This window comes from Emys orbicularis, chromosome 14, assembly GCF_028017835.1.
Source record: "Emys orbicularis isolate rEmyOrb1 chromosome 14, rEmyOrb1.hap1, whole genome shotgun sequence".
Lineage (NCBI taxonomy): Eukaryota > Metazoa > Chordata > Testudines > Emydidae > Emys > Emys orbicularis.
Genome location: NC_088696.1, coordinates 30799935 through 30826141, shown reverse-complemented (window position 1 = coordinate 30826141; position 26207 = coordinate 30799935). Strand labels below are relative to the sequence as shown.

Here is a 26207-nt window from a genome sequence, read left to right as displayed (position 1 = left end):
ATTTGAAGGACTTATATCTCTATATTTGTTTAAAACAGAATATTTTGATAACTCTACAGGTTTTGTTTATTTTTTGGTTATATTTTGTGTACACTGGTTGTCTAATAATTGTTTATGGGAAGAGTCATCAAGCAAAATATTATGAGTTATAAATTCATAACTTCAGCGACTGAGTTAATATGTTACTTATACAAATCCATTTTCCAGCCTTTTCAATGGCAGTAATCTATAATGAAATTCATATATCAGTACAAAAGGGCATACTACTCCTGCTAGTAATTACAGTTTTACCTGAGCAAGGTAATAGTTGCACGTGATAGGCATGATCCAAAACTCACTGCGGGGGAGGGAGGGGTGACTGATTGATTTCAGCAGGCTTTGAATCAGGCCTAGTAAGATTAAAATCAGACTAGTATATATATTTTGGTGGTCACACAACAGAACCAAGAGGCAACCTGCTCCTTTACTCCTTTACTAAAACAAGTCTCAGTTGTCAGGGTTGAGTAATACTTGCATGAGTAAGAGTTTGCAACCAGGGCTTTGGCTAAGAAATACTATACATAAAAATCTCACCTTGCCTTTTTTCAGTAGCAAGTAGGTCTGTGCACAACAAGCTTTCAACAAATATCTGCCTTTTTTTAAAATCAGGTAACTTTGCACCTTTGAAGTTTCACTTTTCCACAGAATTTCACAAAATAGCTGTTTGTATATCACACATATGCAAACCCTCAAATTGTAGGCAAATTTCCAACTTGCTTTTCTCTTAATATAGCCCTAACATGAAACATAATTCACAAAAATGTCAAATATGGACCCATTTAACAGTTCATAAAGATACAAAAATCAGATTTTGAGTAGTTGTGCCATTTGTTTTGAATAATTTGTACACCTCTTGTCCTTAGATGCAAGGGCTTATATTTTTATTTAAACATTTCTCTGAATGGAGAAATGTAGACATGTAGAAAAAGTTTATTAGACTAGACTCGGGATTCTTTTGGCCAAATCCTGCAGTGCTTATCTAACACAAAACGTCCATTGAGGTAAATGAGAGATTTCCCTGAATAAGGTCTGAGGAATAGGCCACCAGACAGTGAAAGACTTATGAGCTCAGGAAAGCAGATATCTGTCCATTGAATTTTTCCCCTTCCATCACTTAATGTAGATTTTCTAACTTCCTTAATGCATAACGTTGATGAAAAACACATCATAAAATAGACGCAACACCAGCTTTAAAATAAATGGTTAGATTTTCATATTAATTTTCTTCACATTGTTCACTACAAAGTAAATTTAAAAGGTATTAAAACCACAGTTTCACTCTCTCTGATATAAATCTTCCTCTTCTTCCCCATTAAAATTTTTCGCACCTTCCATCATTCTTTTTGTGTTCGTCTTCCCTCCCTAATCTCTGATCCCACTTCTCTTTACACTGTTCCGTCCCTCCCCCCTTACTTCAGACACTATTTCTCTCTCCATTCCCTTTGCTCATCCTCCCTTTCCTTTCAGCTTAAATCCTTCCAGGTTCTCCCCCCACACAACCCACAATATCCCCTCGCCTTAAATACCTCCACTCTCCCTCCTCCCCCACTTGATCTTCCACACTTTTCTTCAACCAAAATCTCCCTCCCACAATTCCCCACACTCTCCTCATGCTCTGTGGTACGGGAGTGCTACCCATTCACCTTCCTTCTGCAGAGCAGAAAAACAACAAAAGCACGGGTCATCCATTCATAGCATAAATGAAACTAATGAAGTCTGACTGAAGGCTGGGGGAAAGGGGAAAAGACAGAAAGAAGCCAAACGACTGCTTCATATTTGTACAAGTGAAATAAAACTAACCACAGGCCAGTACTTGAATGGCAGACAGCAGTAAAATAAGCTTAAACAGAAAGTCATGTAGAAAGCCACACTACCATATGCAAGGTTCCCCCTGGAGTATGTATAGGAAAATAGTCCCCCTAAAATTTTAGCATGTCTGCTTTTTATCCCACAAAATAAGGCTAATTGTCCGCAGTGTCTGAACTGTTTTTCTTGCATGGTAGAGTAGAACAAGTAATATCTCTTCATCTGTCTGCTTGAAATATTGCCACTAAGGCAAAAACAGCACTAATCATGGTACTCCAGCAAGCCATGAAGCCAGTCCAGAGAGTAGTGAGCGAGTGAGCGCATGTATAATCACACAAAGGAGTGGGGGAAAGAGGAAAGCTTCATCAGAGGAATAGTTAGACACAAGCATCTCCCCCTCGGGAATGAGCAGGGAAAGGATAAAAGCATAGAGAGATTCCAAGGAATAAAGAATGGAACTATCCCTAGTGCTAGAAGACTACTGAATCTACTGGAGAAAACAGGCATTTGGTGGTAAACAAGTATATTATTAGAGTTCTCCATATCCTGCAAGTCTGGTGAAATACTTGTGGACTAAGGCTCCAATTCCCCAGGACCCACACTGTAACAGCTGAGCCAGTCTACTTTAAAGCTCAGTTTCCTAGCTATCTAGATTGCTTTGAGAGGGGCAGGATCCTTCTCTGCCCATTTCAGAATTGGCAAGGCCTCTGTGAGGGAGCTAGACTTTTAACTCAGCAATCAAGGGAGGTCTAAGGCACTACGTCAGCATTGCCTGGACTGAGTAGGGCTGGATTTACTAGCATCTGGGGTGTGAAGTGTAGAAGAGCCAAGTGAGCAGCTCTCTTCATTTTCAGCCTGTCAACAAGAAAGTTTTTCTTGCTCTTTGACCACTTGCTGTGTGCAGACATGCAGCTCATAAGGCCTAACCATTAGAGAAGACAACCATATCTTCTTACAGAGCTTCAGCTGTCAGCTGATATTGGAAGCTTCGTCAATGGATATGATCAGCCAAAGAAAGGTTTCAAAGTGAGGCGAGGAGAGGCCAAGGTAGGTGCCCTTGTGGGACACCCACAGAATGTAGACTAGGAAGGACTGCCCTTGGATGAGGGAATCTCTGGGTGCTGTAGAGTCTTGTGCTTCACCCCTCCCCTGAAGGCCCTGGACACAGGGTGTATGTTAGGGTCACATCCAGGGACGGGGGTAGGGCCAGGGTGGTGGTATGCTCTAGAGATCCTGTCTACTGTAACAGGACCTTGGGGGACACTTCAGCTAGGCCTAAATGGGGAAGGTCTAAATGACCCCAGGAGCCGAATCAATGTTCAGCCAGCCCCAGGATCAAAGGAATACAAAGCCAGCAAAAGCCACTATTGCTTCCTCTTCCCTGCTTGGGTCCTGCCATGAGCATAGCTCAGCTGAACCCGAAGGGTCAGGGCCATAATGTTTAGAGAGCAGCTAATCTCTATGGTTAGGTGAGAGAGTGATGGGGCTGATGCAGTAATAGTTGTATCAGTGAAAGTTTTGATATCCCTGAAGGCCTAAACTGAGGTATACAAGAAAGCAAAGGAAAAGCAGAGACTATCAGGCAGCTGAAAATTCAGGGGCAGGGACCTCTGATAGCACCTAGGAGACACATTATAAGAACAGCCACATTGGGTCAAACCAAGGTCCATCTACCCAGTATCCTGTCATTTGACAGTGGCTGGTGCCAGATGCTTCAGAGGGAGAGAACAGAACAGGGCAATCTGTCAAGTGACCCATCCACTGTTGTCCCATGCCAGCTTCTAGCAGTCAGAGATTTAGGGATACCCAGAGCCAGGGTTTGTGTTCCTGACCATCTTGGCTAATAGCCATTGATAGAGCTATCCTCCATGAACTTACCTGATTCTGTCTTGATACCACTTGTACTTTTGGAATTCACAACATCCCATAGCAACAAGTTCCACAGGTTGGCTGTGTATTGTGTGAAGAAAGTACTTCCTAATGTCTGTTTTAAATCTACTGCCTATTAATGTCAATGGGTGACCCCTGGTTCTTGTGCTATGTGAAGGGGTACATAACGCTTCCTTATTCACTTTCTCCACACCATTCATGACGTTATAGACCTCTATCACATCCCTCCTCAGTCATCTCTTTTCCAAGCTGAACGTCTCAGTCTTTTTAATCTCTCCTCATAGGGAAGCCGTTCCATACCCCTAATCATGTTTGTTGCCCTCCTCTGTACTTTTTCCAGTTCTAACATAACTTTTTTGAGATGGGGCGACCAGAACTGCACAGTAGTGAAGGTGTGGGCGTATCATTGATTTATAAAGTGGCAATACAATAGTTCTTGTCTTATTATCTATCCCTTTCCTGCTGGTTCCTAACATAGTTAGCTTTTTTGACTGCCTCTGCACATTGAGCTGATGTGCTCAGAAAAGTATCCATAATGACTCCAAGATCTCATTCTTGAGTGGTAACCGCTCATTTAGACCCATCATTTTGTATGTATAGTTGGGATTATGTTTTCCAATGTGTATTACTTTGCATTTATCAACACTGAATTTCATCTGTCATTTTGTTGCCCAGTCACCCACTTTAGTGAGCTCCCTTTGTAACTCTTTGCAGTCTGCTTTAGACTTAACTATCTTGAGTAATTCTGTATTGTCTGCAATCTTTGCCACCTCACTGTTTACTCCTTTTTCCAGATCATTTATGAATATGTTGAACAGCACTGGTCCCAGGACTAATCCGTGGGGACCCTGCTATTTACCTCTCTCCACTGGGAAAACTGACCATTTATTCCTGCCCTTTGTTTCCTGTCTTTTAACCAGTTTCTGATCAATGAGAGGACCTTCCCTCTTACCCCGTGGTTTCTTACTTTGCTTAAGAACCTTTGGTGTGGGACCTTGCCAAAGGCTTTCTGAAAGTCCAAGTACACTATGTCCAATTGTCCACATACTTGTTGACCTCCTCAAAGAATTCTCATAGATTGGCGAGGCATGATTTCCCTTTCCAAAAGCCGTGTTGACTCTTCCCCAACCTATCCTATTCATCTATGTGTCTGATAATTATTTCCTTTACTATAGTTTCAACCAATTTGCCTGGTACTGAAGTTAGGCTTACTTGCCTGTAATTGCTAGGATCACCTCTGAAGCCTTTTTTAATAATCGCATCACATTAGCTGTCTGCCAGTCATCTGGTACAGATGCTGACTGAAGTGATAGGTTACATACCAAAGTTAGTAGTTCTGCACTTTCATATCTGAGTTCCATCTGGTCATGGTGACTTATTACTCTTTAATTTATCAATTTGTTCCAAAACCTCCTCTATGGGCACCTCAATCTGTGACCGTTCCTCAAATTTATCACCTAAAAAGAATGGTGCGGGAATGTCCCTCATATCCTCTCAGTGAGGACCGATGGAAAGGATTCATTTAGCTTCTGTGCTGCAACAGCTTTGTTTTCCTTAAGTGCGCCTTTAGCACCTCAATCGTCCAGTGGTCCCACTGGGAGGCTTCCTGCTTCTGATGTATTTAAAGAAAAATTTTGCCATTAGTTTTTTTGTCTTTTGCTAGTTTCTCTTCAAATTCCTTTTTGGCCTGCCTAATTATACTTTTATACTTGACTTGCCAGAGTTTATGCTCCTTTCTATTTTCCTAAGTAGGATATGACTTCCAATTTTAAATGGTGTCATTTTGTCTCTAACCTCCTCTTTTACTCTGTTGTTTAGTCATGATGGTCTTTTGGGGGGGGGGGTACTCTTGCTTTTTTATTGTTATTTGAGGTATAAATTTAGTTTGAGCCTCTATTATGGTGTTTTTATAAAGTTTTCATGCAGCTTGCAAGCATTATTCCTTTTCATTTCTGTTTAACTAGTCTCATTTTTGTGTAGTTCCTCTTTTTGAAGTCAAATGCTACTGTGGTGGGTCTCTTTGGTATCCTCCTTCTCCCGCCCCGCCCCCATGGGATGTTAAATTTAATTACATTATGTTCACTATTACCAAGTGGTTCAGCTATACTCCCCTTTTGGACCAGATCCTGTGCGCCACTTAGGATTAAATCAAGAATTGTCTTGTGGGTTCCAGGACTAGCTGCTCCAAGAAGCAGTCATTAATTTTCTCTCTCCATCCCATCCTAAGCTGACATGTTCCCAGTCTATATGGGGATAGTTGAAATCGCCCATTAACATGGATTTTCTGTTTTTGTTGCCTCTTTAATCTCCCTGAGTATTTCACAATCACCGTCACCATCCTGGTCAGGTGATCAGTAATACTGTTATACTCTTATTACTCAAGCTTGGAAATTCTATCCAGAGAGATTCTTTCACATATAGTGCCACTCCCGCACCAGTGCAACCTATTCTGCCATTCCTATATATTTTGTATCTTGCTATTACCATGTTCCATTGATTATCATCGTTCCACCACGTTTTTGTGATGCTTATTATATCAATATCCTCAATCAATACCAGGCACTCAAGTTCACCCATCTTAATAGTTAGACTTCTTCCACTGGTATACAGGCACTTATAAAATTTGTCGATATTCAGTTGTCTGCCTTCATGTGACGTAACTGAATGGAACTCTTTTGTGTTTGACTGTTTCTCTTCTGTTTCTACCTGTACTTTACCTTCTATCCTCTCCTCTTTATTAATATCACCTTTAATAAACCCTCTTCTAAGGGATTTGTCTGTCCAAACTGTGTGCTCCTCTACACCTGTTGGCTTTCCTTAGCTCTTAGTTTAAAAACGTCTATATGACCTATTTAATTTTACATGCCAGCAATCTGGTTCCATTTTCGCTTAGGTGGAGCCCATCCCCTGTATAGATTCCTTTATTCCCAGAAGGTTCCCCAGTTCCTAATAAACCTAAATCCCTCCTCCCAACACCATCATCTCATCCACACATTAAGAAGTTCTGTCTAACTGGCTCTGCACATGGAACTGGAAGCATTTCAGAGAAGCCACCCTGGAGGTCCTGGACTTTATTCTCTTTACCTCGCAGCCTAAATTTGGCCTCCAGAACCTCTCTCCTACCTTTTCCTATATCGTTGGTACCTACGTGTACCACCAGGGCCGGCTCCAGGCACCAGCCGAGCAAGCTCGTGCTTGGGGCAGCAGATTCTAAGGGGCGGCATTCCCTCAAATCCTTTTTTTTTTTTTGCTTCGTTGCTTCGGCCGCCCCACAGGTTTGTTTTTGGTTTTTTTGTGCTTCGCTGCTCCGGCCGCCCTGTATGGGGCGGAGGAGGGGAGCGCCCTGCTGGGAGCGGGCTGCGCGCTGCGTCTGCCCCGGCTGGTGCCAGGTCTGTAGCAAGCCCGGCAGGGCAGCCCGCATCCTTCCCTGCCCGTCGACCGAAGCGGCGCGAAGCCCTCCCGGCAGGCGGCGCGGCGGGAGGGGCCGCGTGGCGAGCGTCCCGCTGAAGGAAGCCCTGGCCGCCCCCCTTCTCTCTCTCCCCCCGCTCCTGCTCCCTCCCACTCCCCCCCGCTGCCTGGGGCATATCTGCAGCGCCGGGAGTCCCCCTCCACCCGCGCTCCGGCCACCCTGCACAGTTTTTTTGGGGTTTTTTGTGGCTTGGGGCGGCAAAAAAGCCAGAGCCGGCCCTGTGTACCATGACCACTGGCTCCTCCCCCGCACTGCACATAAGTCTGTCTAGATGTCTCAAGATGTCTGCAACCTTTGCACCCAGCAAGCAATAAACCACGCCGTTCTCTTGGTCATCACAAACCTAACTATCTGTATTTCTAATAATCAAATCTCCCATTACTATCACCTGTCTCAATTGCAGAAGGGCAAGAAGAAGCCAACACAAATGATTTTACCTTTCCCCTTTATGTCCCATCAAAAGACAGAAGGTCATACAGCTAGTTTGGAGAAGGGAAGGAGGTACCCATATTACGAGCTGTGCGGCCTGCATGTTGATGCCTGTAAGGGGACCAGTTACATGTTATAAACAGGCTCCTTCACTCAGAACAGCTGATAAAGGCCCTTTTATTTTTTGCCATATTCCAGGCATTTTCTTTAAAGTGGCTCCTGACGAGAGCTTGACATACAGCATCGGCTTCTATAGAGGATGAGCAGGAAGTGGTTCCTGCATACAGTAGCTTCAAATCATCCATCTGCCTGTCTATCACTGGTGGAGAGAGGAGGACTTATTAGCACCAGCGCCAGCCATGCCCATCCACTTTTTAACAAAAGAAACAAGCACAGAATTCATGTCCCCTGAAGATTTGGCCAGGGAGGTGCTGCAATTACACCTTTTGCCCACCAGGAGCCGCTGTGGTACCAGAAGAGGGGGCAGCTGGCTCACCGTTGGAGAAGGAGGGGGCACTTTGGCCTTGCCTCCTCCTCCCCCCATTTCTATAAAGGCCCCATTTCTGGTGCCCTTACTTATTAGTATGGAATACTGGAGGAGCTACTTGTTACAGACAGAATATAGAGCCTTATTGTGCTCCCACTTCCATTGACAGCACGGACCAGATTGGGTCCTTAAGGAAATAGACAACAACAACAACAATAAAAAAATAATAAAAAAGTAAAGGTATAGTCATTTTCAAATAAAACAGAAAACACAAAAACTTCAGTGGAAAAAAACCCAGATATATAAAAGAGGAAAAACTCACTAACTGCTCTAATGAAAGAGCATACCTTTGACCTCTAGTGACTCAAATAGGGTGTTAATTGCCAAAGTATTAATACCCATTGCATTACAGATAATATAACTAGTCATCAGGAAATTACAACACTGTATATAATCAAGAAACGCTGAAGCCTCCCATAGAATTATGCAGAAGCCGTGGAAGATTACTAAAATGAGAAACTAACAATGTATCACTTCAGAAGGATTCAATAACTCACAGCATTATGGAGGACAACTTAATACTTAAATGTATGAACACACATATTTTATATCTCCCTTACACTCTCTCACAAAATAATTCACACATTTTTACAAGCGTACATATAATTTTAAAACACTAAAAACTATGTTTACATAATGCTAAATGAAAGACTTTTGCACTGTGGAACACATTTGGTTACATCTTTATTACTTTAAAATCCATTACCTTTCAACATACTTTAAATAACTTCCATTGCCATTTTGGCTAAGTATCAAAGATATTTGTTGTTTAAACAAGGGCTTCCTCTCTCCCTTATAATCCTCATTTGGTTCTGCCGTGAATTTGTGACATCATGGAATATTTCCATAGCAAAAAAATGGTGGCAGTTTAAACACGGGATTATAAGTTTACAGAAGAATCAAGGATCAGATCTTTATTCAAGAACAAATATCTACAATAATAGCTGGTGAAAAACAACAGAAAATTACTAGCCACCCAACACCTGTCAAGAATTGAAATAATTCTATATTTTTAGCCCTACTTTATACAACTTATAAAGATAAAAATTTAAAGGGATAGATGATAGGGTAATTTCATATGATGGAGAGATTTCAGAAATCTAATAGTAACCAAATTCTTCGGACAGCAAGAGGATGAAAACAGATGATATCAACTCCATTGTCCTAGCATTTAACATCTGCCTACCAGTTGTGCAACAAAAGTTTCCTCTATCTGTTTATATGTATCTAAGGCTAGGTCTACACTACCCGCCTGAATCGGCGGGTAGAAATCGATCTCTTGGGGATCGAATTATCGCGTCTCGTCGGGACGCGACAATCGATCCCCGAATCGATGCGCTTACTCCACCAGCGGAGGTAGGAGTAAGCGCCGTCGACGGGGAGCCGCGGAGGTCGATTTTGCCACCGTCCTCACAGTGGGGTAAGTCGGCTCCGATACGCCGAATTCAGCTACGCTATTCGCGTAGCTGAATTTGCGTATCTTAAATCGACACACACACCCCGTAGTGAAGACCTGCCCTTAGTTCCCTCTGCTGGTTGGATGCTAACATGACAAAACTTAACTTTAATTGGTTTATGACAGGCAGATGTTACAAAGAGCAACTTATCTGTATGCTGGGTAGCTCATAATCAAAGGTAAAATGCACATGAGCATTTGTTTGCTATGAATTGTATGTATAGGTATGTTGGCATTTAATTATTTACTTATATAAATGGGCAAAGAATAAAGGTGGCCTTCTGAGAAAAAGAGATAAAATATTAGCATATACAAACCTATTCAGTACAGAATTTCCATACACATTCATAGTAAGTGGGGGTTTTGTTGTTGGTTTTTTATATTTTTTGTTTTAATAAATATTTATTTAATTACAGCTCAGGGTTCAAGTCAAGCCACGAATAGCTCTGGGCTAGAAGCCATGAATACTAGGTTGTACTCTCTAATCAAGCAGCTTTCCCCAGCTCTCTAGCAGGATGGGTTTCATTGGAATCATAATGCCAAAGCTCCCCCAGGATACACTCAGATTGACTTTTTAAAAGGGGGTTCCCAGCATGGAGGATGATGAAGCTCAAACTACATTAACCTTTTAATCATATTTAGTAGTGATAACCAGGAAAGACTGGTGGAGACAAAGGATGCACATCCTCTTGACCATACCACAACAGTGCTTTCTCCCCACCAAGTCCAGAAACAGAGTTGGATAGTGCCACAGAATCAACTGACTCTTCTAACTGCACATAGGAAGGGTAATATCCATGAATGGCAAGTTGTCTCCATATGAAGATGATGAGATTGGGGGAGAATGGGTAAGAGATTATCTCAAAATACAGCTGGCCAAAATCTTAATAAATGAAGCCTCTGGATTTTAAATGTCTTAAAATCCTGACATTAAAATCTACTGAAAGCCTCAGTAAACTATATCTGCTTTTAAATTATGTCCATTTACTGGCAAATATCATCTATTTCAACATTTTTCAGACCTACTACAAAAACCATAGGATTCATCTATGTAATAGAATTTATAAATGTGTTATACTTTAGGCTGTTCCACAAGAAAAATCACAGCTTAATTAAGTTAACTAAGCTGATTAAGCCTTGCTCTTTCACCTATTACAGGAAATATTTAGCCCTGGAGCCATCCTAAAGGCACCTCATGCAGCACATTACATGTTTTGTAGAGATACTGAGTATACTCAGTCACGGGAGATAGAGGAAGAAGCCAACACCCCACATTGTCAGCCTGCCTGCAAAAGAGCAGCAGAAGTATCAACTGCTAAGACTCCCTTCTTGCCTGAAAGGTAGGTACTGTGCTATAAAGGAATAGCACAAACTGAGAGAATAGTACTCAAAAAAGTCCACATCTCTGGGTCTATGCTAACTGCAATTATTGTATAGTTAAGTCTCTGATACTACCATTTGAGTCAGTGTATTTGCAAACAGCTCATACAAAGAGGTTAAACGTAATAGATAATAGCATCTTTGTTTTCAGCTAAATTTAGTTCAAAGTCTTGCCTTCGCTGCATCTAATGAGTTCATATTGTTAAAATAATTCTTTAAACGTTTCAAAATGTCTAAAAGCAATTTTCTAGTCAAATAAAAAAGTAGCTAAATAGGAACGCAAAATGCTTATCTTTGCTCCTGCTGGTGCAAGGGTGCTGCTCTGTGTCTCAGAAAGATTTCTGGCATAGTGAGAAAACCTGGTCAATTTCAGATTCTTTCCTGGGACCTGTCTGAAGTGTCGACAAGCAGCTAAGCTGAATATTAATATGCTCTCCATCATCAAAAGCTGTTGCATACCCAAAGGATGAGAAATATTTTAATCAGCTTTCAGCTTGTCTAGCAAAAGTCAGTTTATTCCTTTGGGATTATACATCTATGTGCTCAATTTTTGTCTCTGTGCTCTCTCTATATATATTACTTTTGAAACCAGCAGTAAAGAGCCCAAATCTGCTGTTTTGTCAGAAAAGCTATTTAATGCTGTGATTCAATTACAATATTTTAGATTTAACAAGAACATCTAATAGATGAAAAGCAAAGGAAAAAAGAGTTGAGAAACCAGCCCTTTAGTATCCTTGTTTTACACAGTAACATTTTTTTAGAGAAACCGAGGCCCAGTTGGCTTTTTTTGTTGTTTTCTTTAGTTAAACATTTCCATCAGTATGATGAGTTTTCAGCAGTCGTTTCTCTGTCTTTCTAGCCTCCATTTTCCTTACAATCGTCATGCAAGCTTTAAGTTTTTGATTGACACAGTTCCTTAGAGAAATTACAATAATGCTATGGTTGACAACTATATCTATACAGATATATATGTAGACACATATTATATATAAATAAAACACGTGAGAGGTCGTTGAAGCTAAGCATTTGCCACATTTTTTGTACATCTTCAAAACTGTAGTAGGGTAGTAAGCCTAGCTTTATTGTGGTTCCTCAGAGAGACTATGTCAATTACAATGCTGCTGCACTAATGAACATACTGCTTAGGGGTAACTGGAGAAGACCTATATAAGTGCAAAATATTATTATTTATTATCAGTGATTTTTTAAGCCTTCCAAAAAGAGTATGAAGTCTCAGACTAATTTAGAGTCAGGGTTCCTTGTGCACCTCCCACTGTGTGTCCATGTGAATACCATACAGAGTTACATCCCCGCTGTCCTGAGAGAGCACACACCACAGAGGAGATGCCATGGCTCTGTCCCTCTCTCCATGAAGAGATGGCTAGTGCACAGGGGGTAGAAAGCTGTCTCTGATAAAGGTTTTCAAGTAGGTGCTCTGCCTCTGTTCACCTGGGAATTCCAGGAGGCACAACATGGACCTCTGTGTAGACATGGCTTTGGGGGAAAAGCATCAGCACATGGTGGTTTGTAAAATAGTTGCCATCCAAATCCTTCTACATTGATATATCTCATTATAGTGAAACAATATGTTCATTCTTTATTTTTGTGCAAAGGTGTAAATGCGAAATTGCTGATACTGCAAAGTGCTTGCAACTCAGAACTGCTATTTCACTACCCAGAAATGTGAAACAGGACAGAAGATAAAGCAGCGCAATGGGTAATGGGACAATCCTAAGTGCTATTGCTTTCTCCGCCACTGAATTACTGTGTAAACTTGTACAATTCACTTATTCAAACTGTGACCCACAACACATCTGCAAAATGGCCAGACTGCTACTTATCAAGCTCACAGAAATGTTGGCAGGCTTTATCAATTAGCATTTGCAAAGCACTTGAGATACAAGGCCAAAATGTTGTCATTAAACATACATATGTAAATCTGAGTCATGTTAGCTATTGCATAACTATATTGATTCTAAACATCTAGGCAACACAAATTGTAACAATTTCCCTTAGCCTCCAACAACACATTTTGCTGAATGTCACCTGCTAGGTACTGGGGAAAATGCATCACGGATGTAACTCCACTGACACCATTCTCATTGACACCACATCTGAATTGACCCCCGTCACTGGTCTTTAAACCACTCTATTACTATTATTTTTAAAAGATTCAAAATGAGTCCTATGAAAAGGGATGCCATTTAGTCCAATTGTGATAAACAATCACATTATTACACAGAAAACAACTTAAGAAGATTTGTTACGCTTAAACTTTAATATAAAGCCTCTGCTGTGAGAATTATTTAGAGTTCAGATTCACTGGCGGTCCAAAGAGGGCTGCCAAAACCCGATGTTAAGTAGAGACATTTGAGAAAAGCCAATAATTACTTTCCTGCTGCAGCATGGTAAACATTAAATAGATAAGCTGCATTTTATTGTGACTACAGCTTCAGGATTACTAAACGGAAGTGTGTGTAGTAAGCAAAATAAATGAAAAGTGCAGAAAAGTCTTGCCCAAGAGCCCATAAGAGCCAGGACTGGAAACTGAAATGGATTCCTGGATTTTATATGGGGAATGATCAGGATATGCTATATGGGACTAACTCCTGCAATTCAATTCACTCAGGCAGAACTTTGCCATACGCACTGCCCTCTTGAGGCAGAGCTCGTCATCACTGGACCTTACTTTACAATTGGATCCATGTGGATAAACCTCATGCCCACACAGATCTGCACTGACTCAAATCTTCTCTCTCACCGGCAAGATGATAGTGAATAGTTCTTTTACAGCTACCATAATTTCCGTATATTTACGGTTATGGTAAAAATCAGATGTGGAAATTGAGGCTGATAGAGTGCTTAAAGTTTGCCACCTAAATACCTATTTTAGACACAGAAATTTTGACTTGGGGGCACCAGATTTTGAAAATCAGGCTTAAATTACTTGTTCAGATTATACACTGGTGATGTTGGTGATGGAACTAGGGTTAGAAGATCCCAGGTTTCCTGATTCCCATTTCCAGACCTGATCCACCAGACCACAGTGCCTTACATGGCAAGTCACTGAATTATTCTGAGCTTCAACTTCCTCATCTGTAAAAAGTAGGCTGTGGTTTTTACCATAAATGAAATTCTGAAAAAAACAACAACCTGTAGTAGCTACAAAAAGAGCTATTCACCTATGATTTTGCTAATATGAGAGAGGACTGGGGATCAGACAGAATAGGAGCTGCACAGTTCCTGGAAATATTGACTGTTAGACAAGCATCTTTTCTTTTGCTCCCATCCACATTTACAAATTATGAGTAAAATGCAACTATATCTGTCCATGCTACAGAATTTCCACTTGGCCTTAGCAGCTAGCATGGGAATGGCTAGTGATGGTCAAGTCACTAAAAGGAGCTAGCAGTAAAAAAGGGTTTAACAAGTATTCGCTGTACTGTGAAAAAATTACAGCAGATGATGACATTTTAATCACACTCATTTGATTTATTTCTCGTAGTTTATAACTTTGTCATAATAAAAACTTCTCTGGTCAGAAACTTTTTTTAACCCACAACCATACCTTTTAACATATTACACACACACACTTCTAAGTAATGAGTACAAACAAAATAGAAGTTTTGTGTTTCTCATCATTCCTGTGGCCCTGTAACTCAAAACTAATAGCCATTTACTTGAAGTATATCAGAGTATTTAATAAACTGAATAATTGGTCTAATTAAAAAAAAAAGTTTCAACCACACAGGTGTTGCTTTTTTTCTATAAAAGTTAATACATATTTTCAGCAGAAAGTTGTCACAACTTTCATCAGATTTATAAAATTAAACAATGAAATGGCTCTCTAAAACTTATGATGGGCTTTTGGATCAAAATCAGCCTATTAAAAGTGACAGTACAATAATACTACAACAGACAAATTATAAGCCTCTAAAAGTGGGTAAATAATAACTGATCAATCAAAGATAGATCATGCACTGTGGTGCATATGTGTTCATCCAAGATATTAGCATAAATACAGCAAAGTAAATATATATAAAAACCATGCTAGCCTCATGATTAAAGGCCTGATTCTGCTCCCATTGAAGTCTATGATATAATTCCCATTGACTCTGATGAGGAAGTATAAAGCACTGAAGACATACTGTATGTCTAGCTATACCTTTGTATAATTTCTTTAGTTAGGAGACTAGCTTAGTTCATAACAATTGCAATAAACTGATGTATACACACATACATACGTGGACGTGCATGCATGTACAGATTCTGCAATTTGATCTGTGCATGCAGACCCTTGTCTTGTGCCTGCACAGAGTGCCAGTCAAGGCTACAGGGTTCAATATGGGCCCAGATTTCAGATTCCATGAATATGATTGTAGAATTGGGATGTGTATATATGTGTATATATATGCATATAAAAGTGAGAGAGAGAGAGAGAGAGGAACTTATTTAAATAACATTAAATTTTGTAGCACAAATCAGCAGAAGTCTAGTAATTTAAAACTGAAGGTAACCCCCCACCCCCAACCACACACTTACCTCACAACATTGTCCTAACTCCCTCCCTGGCATGTATCCGATGCCCTATTGCACACAAATTGGGGTAGCCAGGCTACAACTTTGAGTTTGCTGGGTTATGCCAACCCTCATGTTTTCAAGAGTTGTTTTTTAAGTATACCATAAGAGTTACAGGGCTTTTCATCTCAACATTCCCAGTTAGTAATAGAAATGTTAGAAGTGCTTCATACCAACAGAGCTCAGATCTCAACTAGCTCATGTAAGGGTTAAAAATAGAAAGTGCTATCCACTGGTTTGCTCTGATGTTCCTGTAGATATTGTCACTGGATGTATCCTCAGTAGAATTCTATTCAACACCTCTGTCTTTAAGTACAAAGCTGTAGGCTGTAGCAGCTTTAGGAAACATAAGTATCCTTTTTTCTACTGCACAGTATCTGTGTGTGAAATTCTCTAAAGGGGTTTAAGTATTTACCCTGAACACTATCAGACAGTTTCTAAAATTTTCCTTATCCTGTTGCAAAAACACTTCAAAGAGAATCATAAACACACTCCTTTGTGCTTTCAGCACACATTTTGTTTTGGAAGCTTAAATCTGAATTCTCTCAGAATTGTAAATATATTTTTAGGAAGATGTTGTGCACAACTATTTTTTAAAATTTTTGTTAATGATTCTCCAGTAAACAATGCTGAACGTGCTCTCTCTTTTCTGAGGAGTGGAAATACTGGAGTCAAAGAAATTAGTGGGATAGAAAAAGGAAAGAAACTAATAAAATACCAGACTTCATTATTAGTTTTTTTAAGTAAGGGTAAATTTCTCTGAACATTTCAATCCTGGTATGCATAAAAATTGACCTAACAAAAAAAGTATCTTTATTTAAAGTGTCTGGTATAAGCAGATAAGAAAAGCCCAGAAATTCAGGAGTTATGGCTGAAATTCAGTCCTTTAAGTAGCCATGTTTTGCAGCTCAGTAGGCAAATATGATCACCTGGCAGTCTGAGGCCCTCCACCACAGGACTGTGACAACTGCAATATCTAAGCACAATGTGAAAGTTAGGGATGGAATTTAAGCCTTAACTCAAAATTTCCTGACTTTTGGCTGTCAAAGTCAGATCCTGATAACATCTGGCACTTACATAACACTTTACATTTTCAAAGCCCTGAAGAGATATTAACTAATCAACCTGCCAATTCCTTGAATCTAATTTTAGCTGTTTAAAAATGTCAAAATAACAGAAAATTCAGAGGATTTCTTTTAAAAAGATAGACTGTTTGCCTTACAGATCATCATAGTTATTTTGGCACTGATACACATTTAAACCTTTTAAAATGTTGGGAAAAATATAAACAATATGACAGTCCTGGACTGAGATTCTATATCTTAAGCTTCAACCTAGACTCAATTTTTACCGCCAATCGATAAGCTCCTGACAATAGTGGCTTATAGCAGAAACTCTGAAATATCTTCATATATAGCAACAGTAGCAAATAATGAAACAGAATTCAAAAAGGAAACAAAGAAAAATAATCTAAAAAGTAAATATTTTGTCTCTCCAATTTCAATTTAAGTGAAAGAATGATAGAAGGGTACTATTGAGGATAAGAACAACAAGAAAAGCATGATTAGTTGTACTGTTACTAAAAAAAAAAAAAATCCCTGAACCTCTAAGATGAAACAGTTGTGTTTCAAGATACCAGACTGCATGGAATGACACTTCATTCTTTATAATCACATAAAATTTATACATTCCTGTATGTACAGTACATTTATAAATTAAAATGAATGGTATGCTGCATTTAATCATTATTAACTGTTTAAGCATGCCAAAACAATAAAACAAATGGTATGAGATTTCCTGAATTTAGACTACTTTATTAACAATTAAATGCCAAAAGCTTACGCTTAGCTTCTGTATGTTTCATGCCTTCAAGTGAGACCTTTTTACAGTAGACAAACAGTTATGCTATTAAAACTCCAAGTCACTTCTATATTTCTGTACATTTTAGTGCCATGATTTTCTTCCTCTTGCCAAATCCCTACATAAATGGGTGGGATTAAATGGAGCCTAGCCTACCTAACATAATTATATATGTTGTGCTTTTATACTGCAATGAAACTGATATATTTTAATAATCCCAGTCTTGGCTCTTACCCACTAAAGTCAATAAAGGTTATTAAGGCCAACTGCTATATAAATACGTTGCTCCATTGCTAAATGGTCTGCCAAAGCAGGAAATACAATTTATGACAAACAACACTACTAGTGTCTTCATTTTTTAAAAGGAACATTAGATATGTTAACAAAAATCTTGAAGATTTGTCATTCATGTGTAAAATCAAAGTTGATTCACTTTTCATTTCACAAACAAAACCATACCAGTGATTTACATTTTACTTGACCAAATTTACATTAGAGTTTAAAAAAAGTCTTAGAATTTCCCCATTTCCTTATTTTTAATTCTTTCTTTTCCCACAGCTTTGGTGCAGTATTAAACATTTTTATAGGTAAAATAAATGTCAGTTTGTGAGGTTTGCATGGTATCAGACCCTGAGAGACAAATTGTCTTTCCCCAGAATCTCAGAACAGCTACAGCAAGACTTCTTCACATCACATGAGATTTCAGCTTTTCAGACTTCTCTTTACCCAGAAAGCAAAGCTTGTACAGTCCCTTTCAAATGGTAACTCTCTCTTTGAATTCAGTGAGCACTTATCCTGATGTTGCACATGATAATGTGGTAATCTTGGATGACTTTTTTTTTTTTTTTAATACAAACATTTGAATAGCCTTCATATTTTTAAGGGGGGAGGAAGGGCTGTGAAGACTGGTCAACCTGCTTTGGATTTAAGGGCTCATAAATTCTTGAGGTAATATTATGGGGAAATGTGATGTTTTATCAGAATGTCATTCAAATGAAAGGTTTAACATTTACATCACAAGAGTGAGCCCTGAGTAAAACTATCCTCAGGGAAAGAAATGCCAGGAATAAACATTATGATAAAACTGTATGCTTACTATAATGTATAAAAATATTAAATAGAGCCCTGAGGTTTGGAAACATTGGGTTAAACTTTTTGAATTATTATTTTGTTGCGACACTGGAGCAATTACAGCTAGCAGAATTAGAAGTAGTTTTGGAAAAAATATTTTTTTTAAAAATTATCTTTAAACAGGAAAACAGAAAACAAAAAGAGACGAAGACCTGCTTTTGAAAAATTCTAGATACATACATGTAAAAATGCATGATAAGAGTTTTATGGCTCATACAGAGGTAAAGAAAAATGCACTGCTTATTAAAGTATTTCCTTTTAGAAGGAAACCTCAATAGTGCTTCTGTACAGACAAAATTAACAGTAGCAAGACATTCAGAATTTAGATTTTTTTCTAAATTATACTCTAAATTGATTTTTTTATAATCATTCAGCTAAAATGATTTTATTTTACCGAAATATATTGACCGTAGACTGGCAGGTACCTCCAGAAATGTTGTTTTGATTTAACTTATTTCGATAGAATCCAAATGTGCACGAAAACACTGCACTTTTTATGTTAAATTGCTGTTGAATTTGTTAACCCACAATTGATTTCCTGTGTTATGGAATCTTAGAGATTACAGCTAACTTGAAGCAACAGGGATAATTCTTGACAGTTAATGCTACATTTCTATGTATTTTCTCAAGCCCAGTATTGTTGTTACATTAAAACTGCAGCTCAACAATGCCCCCTACTGTCAGTTTTTAAAAGACTGTGGTACATGCTGCAGGTATAAAGAGAAAGAAGAACAGAACTGAAAAAGGCTGCTTCTGGGTCCCAAATACAGTAAGCACTAAATTTACTTAAAGACTCATCAAAACAACAGACATTCTCAATTAAAATTCTCTACTGTCTCCCTCAATAGCTGAAATTAATTGTGATTAATCATAAAACATTAAAGCAATTTTTAAAATTTAAATTAGAAGCAGCTTCTGTCTTGGCCTAAGCCTTCAGTTTGCTGATAAATATCATCCTGAGGCCTGTTGAAAGGAGATACACTGACGCCACCATGTTTCTAATTAGAGACACATGGTAATGTCACACCAATTGCAGAAAACCTAGCCCTTGAGAATTTCTGTGTGTGCTGTTTTTCCATGTTCCCAACACACAATGGTTATAAAATAACAATCAAACAATCTTGCATCTGCCTCACTAAGTCTTTGTGTTATAAGAAAATAGATAGTTATTTCAAGGAAAAATAAACGGAAAGGCTTTTTTAAAAATGATAAGTCATTTGAGATCCAAAAACATCAGCAGAATGGGAGTGCATGGATTTAAAAAAAGAGAGACAAATGCATTAAAAAAAATAAAAGTTACAAATCACTTCTTTCTTCACTGGTAAAATCCAGGGCTCTCTGATTTCTTTCTGCAGCTGGTAGGAGCACAAACATCTACATTCTGGTTTTCTGTAATGTTTTGAGTGTTTGGGATACCAGTTGCTGTAGAAAAAGCTCAGGATGTAGAACTTGAGCTCCAGTAGGCAAAAACATTTTTCTGTTCATGGTATAGTGTGAACTGTTATCTGCTATTGTTGGTGAAGGAAGAAACTTTCCTCAAATTGAAAGCTACACATGAGGCCTGATCTGTGTACCTGTAAATACCATTGATGAGCTGTCAGTACTCTGCAACTCTCAGGATCAGGTCCAAATTCAATGCCACGGAAACCTAACAACTACTCAAAGCAGATACTCAGGCTCCTTGTCTACAGTGGGGATTTGTCCAAGGTCAGGTCTACACTACAAAGTTTTGCCAACATAGCTATGTCAGTCAGGTGTGTACTGTAATGAAGTGTGATACCTGATCGCCATTGGTGTGCTGGCAAAAGTCCCTAGTGTAAACACAGTTATGCCAGTAAAACTGCATTTTTGCTGGTGTAGCTTATTTCACCCAGGGCACTAGAAGAACTATACCAGGAAAAGGACAGTTTTGCTGGTATAAGCTGTGTCCACACTAGGAGCTCTTTACCAGTATAATATATCTTACTGGCAAATCCTTCCATGCATAGACCTGGCCCTAGTTACAGCCAGCTACAGCCAGTCACCAGTGCAAAAACTTCTTGTAGACGGGCAATACTTGAAACTATGGTAAGCTGTGCCAGTTACAGCCATCTACAGCCAGTCACCAGTGCAAAATCTTCTTGTAGACAGGCAATACTTGAAAATACAGTAAGCTGTGCCGGTACAAACAGAGTCTTCTAGCAGTTTCGCAGTAAGACATCATGGATTGCACAGGTGTAGCTACATCAATGGCTGGCCACCAATGCAAATCCCCAGTGTAGACAAGGGCAGGGATATATTTTCAAAGGACATAGTGATCTTAGCCACTCAACTAGCATTGCTCAAGACACTATTTAGCCTTGCATTCACTAGCATTCTTCTCTAGTCTTGGTCTAGCACAGTGGTTCCCAAACTTTAACAACCTGTGAACCCCTTTCACTAAAATGTCAAGTCTTGTGAACCCCCTCTTAAAAATAATATTTCCAGGGATTTTCTCCTTTACCTGAGTATAAATTATAAAAGCAGTGATCTTGGAAATATAAAATTTGTTTTTGTGACATGCTTATTACACACTATGTATTATTAATTATTATTTATCATTACAGTATTTTTATTGCGTTATGAAAACACTCTTCCAAGATTTCACTTTCGTAGCTTGTATCACTTTGAATAAGCTTGTTATAAGACAAGGCTCCTATGTTTCATCAAGGAGTGTCAGATGTGAAACAGCAGGAAGGTATTTAAGAATCCAACTCAGAGTTCCTCCTACACAAGCATTCAGGTCTTGAGCAGTCCAGGCAAACAACGCATGTTACAACAAAGCTTAAACTTGTTAAGAACATAAGAACGGCCATACCGGGTCAGACCAAAGGTCCATCTAGCCCAGTATCCTGTCTACCAACAGTGGCCAATGCCAGGTGCCCAGAGGGAGTGGACCAACAGGCAATGATCAAGTGATCTCTCTCCTGCCATCCATCTCCATCCTCTGACAAATAGAGGCTAGGGACACCATTCCTTACCCATCCTGGCTAATAGACATTAATGGACTTAACCACCATGAATTTATCCAGTTCTCTTTTAAACGCTGTTATAGTCCTAGCCTTCATAACCTCCTCAGGTAAGGAGTTCCACAAGTTGACTGTGTGCTGTGTGAAGAAGAACTTCCTTGTATTTGTTTTAAACCTGCTGCCTATTAATTTCATTTGGTGACCCCTAGTTCTTGTATTATGGGAATAAGTAAATAACTTTTTCTTATCCACTTTCTCCACATCACTCATGATTTTGTATACGTCTATCATATCCCCCCTTAGTCTCCTCTTTTCCAAGCTGAAGAGTCCTAGCCTCTTTAATCTCCCCTCATATGGGACCCGTTCCAAACCACTAATCATTTTAGTTGCCCTTTTCTGAACCTTTTCTAGTGCCAGTATATCTTTTTTGAGATGAGGAGACCACATCTGTACGCAGTATTCGAGATGTGGGCGTACCATCGATTTATATAAGGGCAATAATATATTCTCCGTCTTATTCTCTATCCCCTTTTTAATGATCCCTAACATCCTGTTTGCTTTTTTGACCGCCTCTGCACATTGCGCGGACATCTTCAGAGAACTATCCACGATGACTCCAAGATCTTTTTCCTGACTTGTTGTAGCTAAATTAGCCCCCATTATATTGTATGTATAGTTGGGGTTATTTTTTCCAATGTGCATTACTTTACATTTATCCATATTAAATTTCATTTGCCATTTTGTTGCCCAATCACTTAGTTTTGTGAGATCTTTTTGAAGTTCATCACATTCTGCTTTGGTCTTAACTATCTTGAGCAGTTTAGTATCATCTGCAAACTTTGCCAGCTCACTGTTTACCCCTTTCTCCAGATCATTTATAAATAAGTTGAATAGGATTGGTCCGAGGACTGACCCTTGGGGAACACCACTAGTTACCCCTCTCCATTCTGAGAATTTACCATTAATTCCTACCCTTTGTTCCCTGTCCTTTAACCAGTTCTCAATCCATGAAAGGACCTTCCCTTTTATCCCATGACAACTTACTTTACTTAAGAGTCTTTGGTGAGGGACCTTGTCAAAGGCTTTCTGGAAATCTAAGTACACTATATCCACTGGATCCCCCTTGTCCACATGTTTGTTGACCCCTTCAAAGAACTCTAATAGATTAGTAAGACACGATTTCCCTTTACAGAAACCATGTTGACTATTGCTCAACAGTTTATGTTTTTCTATGTGTCTGACAATTTTATTCTTAACTATTGTTTCAACTAATTTGCCCGGCACCGACGTTAGACTTACCAGTCTGTAATTGCCGGGATCACCTCTAGAGCCCTTTTTAAATATTGGCGTTACATTAGCTAACTTCCAGTCATTGGGTACAGAAGCCAATTTAAAGGACAGGTTACAAACCATAGTTAATAATTCCGCAACTTCACATTTGAGTTCTTTCAGAACTCTTGGGTGAATGCCATCTGGTCCCGGTGACTTGTTAATGTTAAGTTTATCAATTAATTCCAAAACCTCCTCTAGTGACACTTCAATCTGTGACATTTCCTCAGATTTGTCACCTACAAAAGCCGGCTCAGGTTTGGGAATCTCCCTAACATCCTCAGCCGTGAAGACTGAAGCAAAGAATCCATTTAGTTTCTCTGCAATGACTTTATCGTCTTTAAGCACTCCTTTTGTATCTCGATCATCAAGGGGCCCCACTGGTTGTTTAGCAGGCTTCCTGCTTCTGATATACTTAAAAAACATTTTGTTATTACCTTTGGAGTTCTTCATAATAATTTTAAAAACAATACTAGCTGCCTATTTAATTTTAAAAACAGCAAAAAATATCAACCTTCAAGACTCCTTATAAGAAATGGAAAGGGAGGTGAAGTCTCCTCAGTGTGATAGATATGCTTGCTTTGATCTGCTTAGCTCTTGGAAGTCTAGGGGCTCCGGGCTGCTGGCCCCGTGCTGCCTGGGGTCCCTAGGGACAGCTCTGTCCGCCATTAGGGAATTTTTCCCCGAGAACCCCCTGTAACATTTCGCGAACCCCCAGGGGTTCACGAACCCCAGTTTGGGAACCACTGGTCTAGCACAAGCACTGGTGAAACTGCATACAGATGTTTTTACCTGCAGACCAGTAGAGCTAGCTACCTTGGTGCTATATGAAAATAGCTACCTTGGTGCTATATGGGGATAGCGCTGAAAATTTCCTGTGAAGACAAATTGTTATTAAGTAATAACCCAGTACTTTGACATCATACTTTACAGTAGTCAAAATGGACACTAAGCAACATGTCCTGTTGTTTTTTGTTTTTTTTCATTTTGTTTTGCTATTTTATTCCCTCTCCTGCTTTGCTGTAGGATTGGAAGGAAGCACTGGCATTATAGAGAGCACACAAATACTGAAAATTTAAAACCTGATTCTACCACGCAGTTACAATGGGTTCTGCATGCAATGCATCTGCAGAATTAGGTTCTTAAGAGCTTTAGGCTATTTGCTAGTACTTACCATAAACTCCATCTTTTTCCAAAATTCTTCCAATTTAGCCATTGGTTCAAGCCACCAATCAGTGCACTTCCTATAGCGTTTGCCCTGAAACCAAAACTGCCTAAGCCACTCAAATTCGACCTGCAAAGAGATGAATGATATGTAAGGAGGCATAAATAATCTGTGCTCATTACTTGGAAAAACATATGAATCTATTCACATCTGTGCTGCTACTTATAAGATGGGGGCATTGAGAGTTTCTCCAATAACAAGTACAAAGGCAACTTTACACACAGAAATGCAAGCTATTTTTAATTTTCTTTTTCATGTCAATTGAGGCAAACATGCCTCAACCCTTGGCTTACTAAACTACCACTATGGGAGGGAAAATAGTTCAGTCCCCATAAATATTGGCCAATCTGATAAAATTTTCAAGAAGTGCATGTACTAGTGCAAGTTGTGGAGGTGGTTTTTATGATGGAGACAACAGTACTGATACTATAGGATAATTTCAAATAGGTCGCCAAACTACCACCAGATGATAAATTTTGGCCAAAGAGGATCTGGAAGGGAGACCTAGAGATGAAATGATCTATTTCCCAATACCAATTCCTCTGACCCATCAGATCTATCATTTACTGCTTGGGGGCCCCAAAACAATTCTTTGTGCTGCCTCCATCAATTCTTTATTCACATAAAACAAACATTTCTTACTCTAGCTGTGCAGAGAGACGCACACTGCAAAAGCAAAAAAGGGTGCGCTCTGCTTAATTCCAGGCCACCTGAAGTCACAGATTCTGGGAGTTTTTCAGAGTGATGTAGCAGCAGACATTATGCTAGTGACGCCTCAACTACCACAGCACTGCACTTAAGCATGCAGACAGCCTTGAAAGGCTCACATAAAAGAATATTGTCCTAGATTACAAGGTATGCTTGGCAACAATCTTTTCATTTTTTAGGATTATTTTATATTCTTCAGAATATAAACTAAACTACTTTTGAAGTCATACAGCACACCTCCATGTGCTGTAGTAAAATATATTTTCCTGACTCCTTTAAAGGGCTAGTTCTATGCTGCAGCAGAGTACTGTGGGAGATGGGATGTCACCAACAGAGTTTATGCTGAGGCACCTCATGGAGGCAATGATCTGAGACACTGAAGGATCTGACACACCTCAAGAAGCTAAAATGACAAGAAAGCTAAGTTTAAAAAATAGTTATGTGATGCACACCCCTTTAAGCCCAGGAGCACTAGGCACGTAACATACAACAGATAACCTGTGTGGGTTGTTTTTAATACCATATTTGCACATCATTCAGTACTATAGTTATAAAACATCTTTAAGACTGTATAACACACTGATTATTGTTCAAGCATAGTCATTCCATTCATCTTAATAGCCACCCCCCAGTCTCTGTTTTTCATTTGTTGTTCTTTTTGTTGATTTTTTTTATTAGTGATTTACAGTTCTGGTCTCTTAGATTTTTGTATTTATCTTTGTTATGGTAGTTATGTTTCACACAGAGGCTCAAAGCTGCTTTAATCTTCACCTTTACCACAAAGAATTCTTTTGTTTACCCCTTCGAACTCTGATGAGGCAAACAAAGGCAACCTGTGAAGGTGAAACAATAATGAAAATGGCTTAAAGCCCTCACCTGAGAACACCTTTTAACCAACAGAACAGCTACAAAAGACTGAAAGTTGTTTTAGTTGACACTAACTAAATGTTTGTTTGATATGTGTAACTGATTTCAATAAAAGTAGTTTAAGCAAAGAAGCTGTACATACAATATTAAAACAACCCCATTGGTAAAACATGTCAACAGGATTAGAAGACATTAGTTGAGGTAAATCTTAAACGTTTTGAAAGTGTCATTCAGCTTTTCTTAGTACTCAGGTTTAAAAGCATATATCCTTCCTAATAAAGTTCAAGTAAAGTTTATTGCTCTTAAAGCATTATCCAGGTATGAAGTGTCGAGATGCATTTTGCCAGGCCTGTCTGGGACTGATTTTCAGGTGTGTTAAGAACTAGCATCTTGCACTGACTTTAACTGGAATTCTGAGTGCTCAGCACTGCTGAAAATAAGGCCCAATGGTAATTTTTTTGTTGGCTTCCTCCATTAAAAAGGCAATACCCTATAAAGTCTGGCAA

The 26207-nt window shown here is 39.2% G+C and overlaps 1 protein-coding gene across 1 annotated transcript in view; it reads right to left on the bottom strand.

Annotated features, from left to right (window-relative positions):
• FTO (FTO alpha-ketoglutarate dependent dioxygenase) overlaps positions 1 to 26207 on the bottom strand; it is a 345022-nt gene that overhangs the window by 202662 nt on the left and 116153 nt on the right. The window contains exon 7 of the mRNA XM_065416387.1: positions 24076 to 24195. Coding sequence (XP_065272459.1) covers positions 24076 to 24195 — 120 coding nt within the window. The remainder of the gene's footprint in view (positions 1 to 24075; positions 24196 to 26207) is intronic.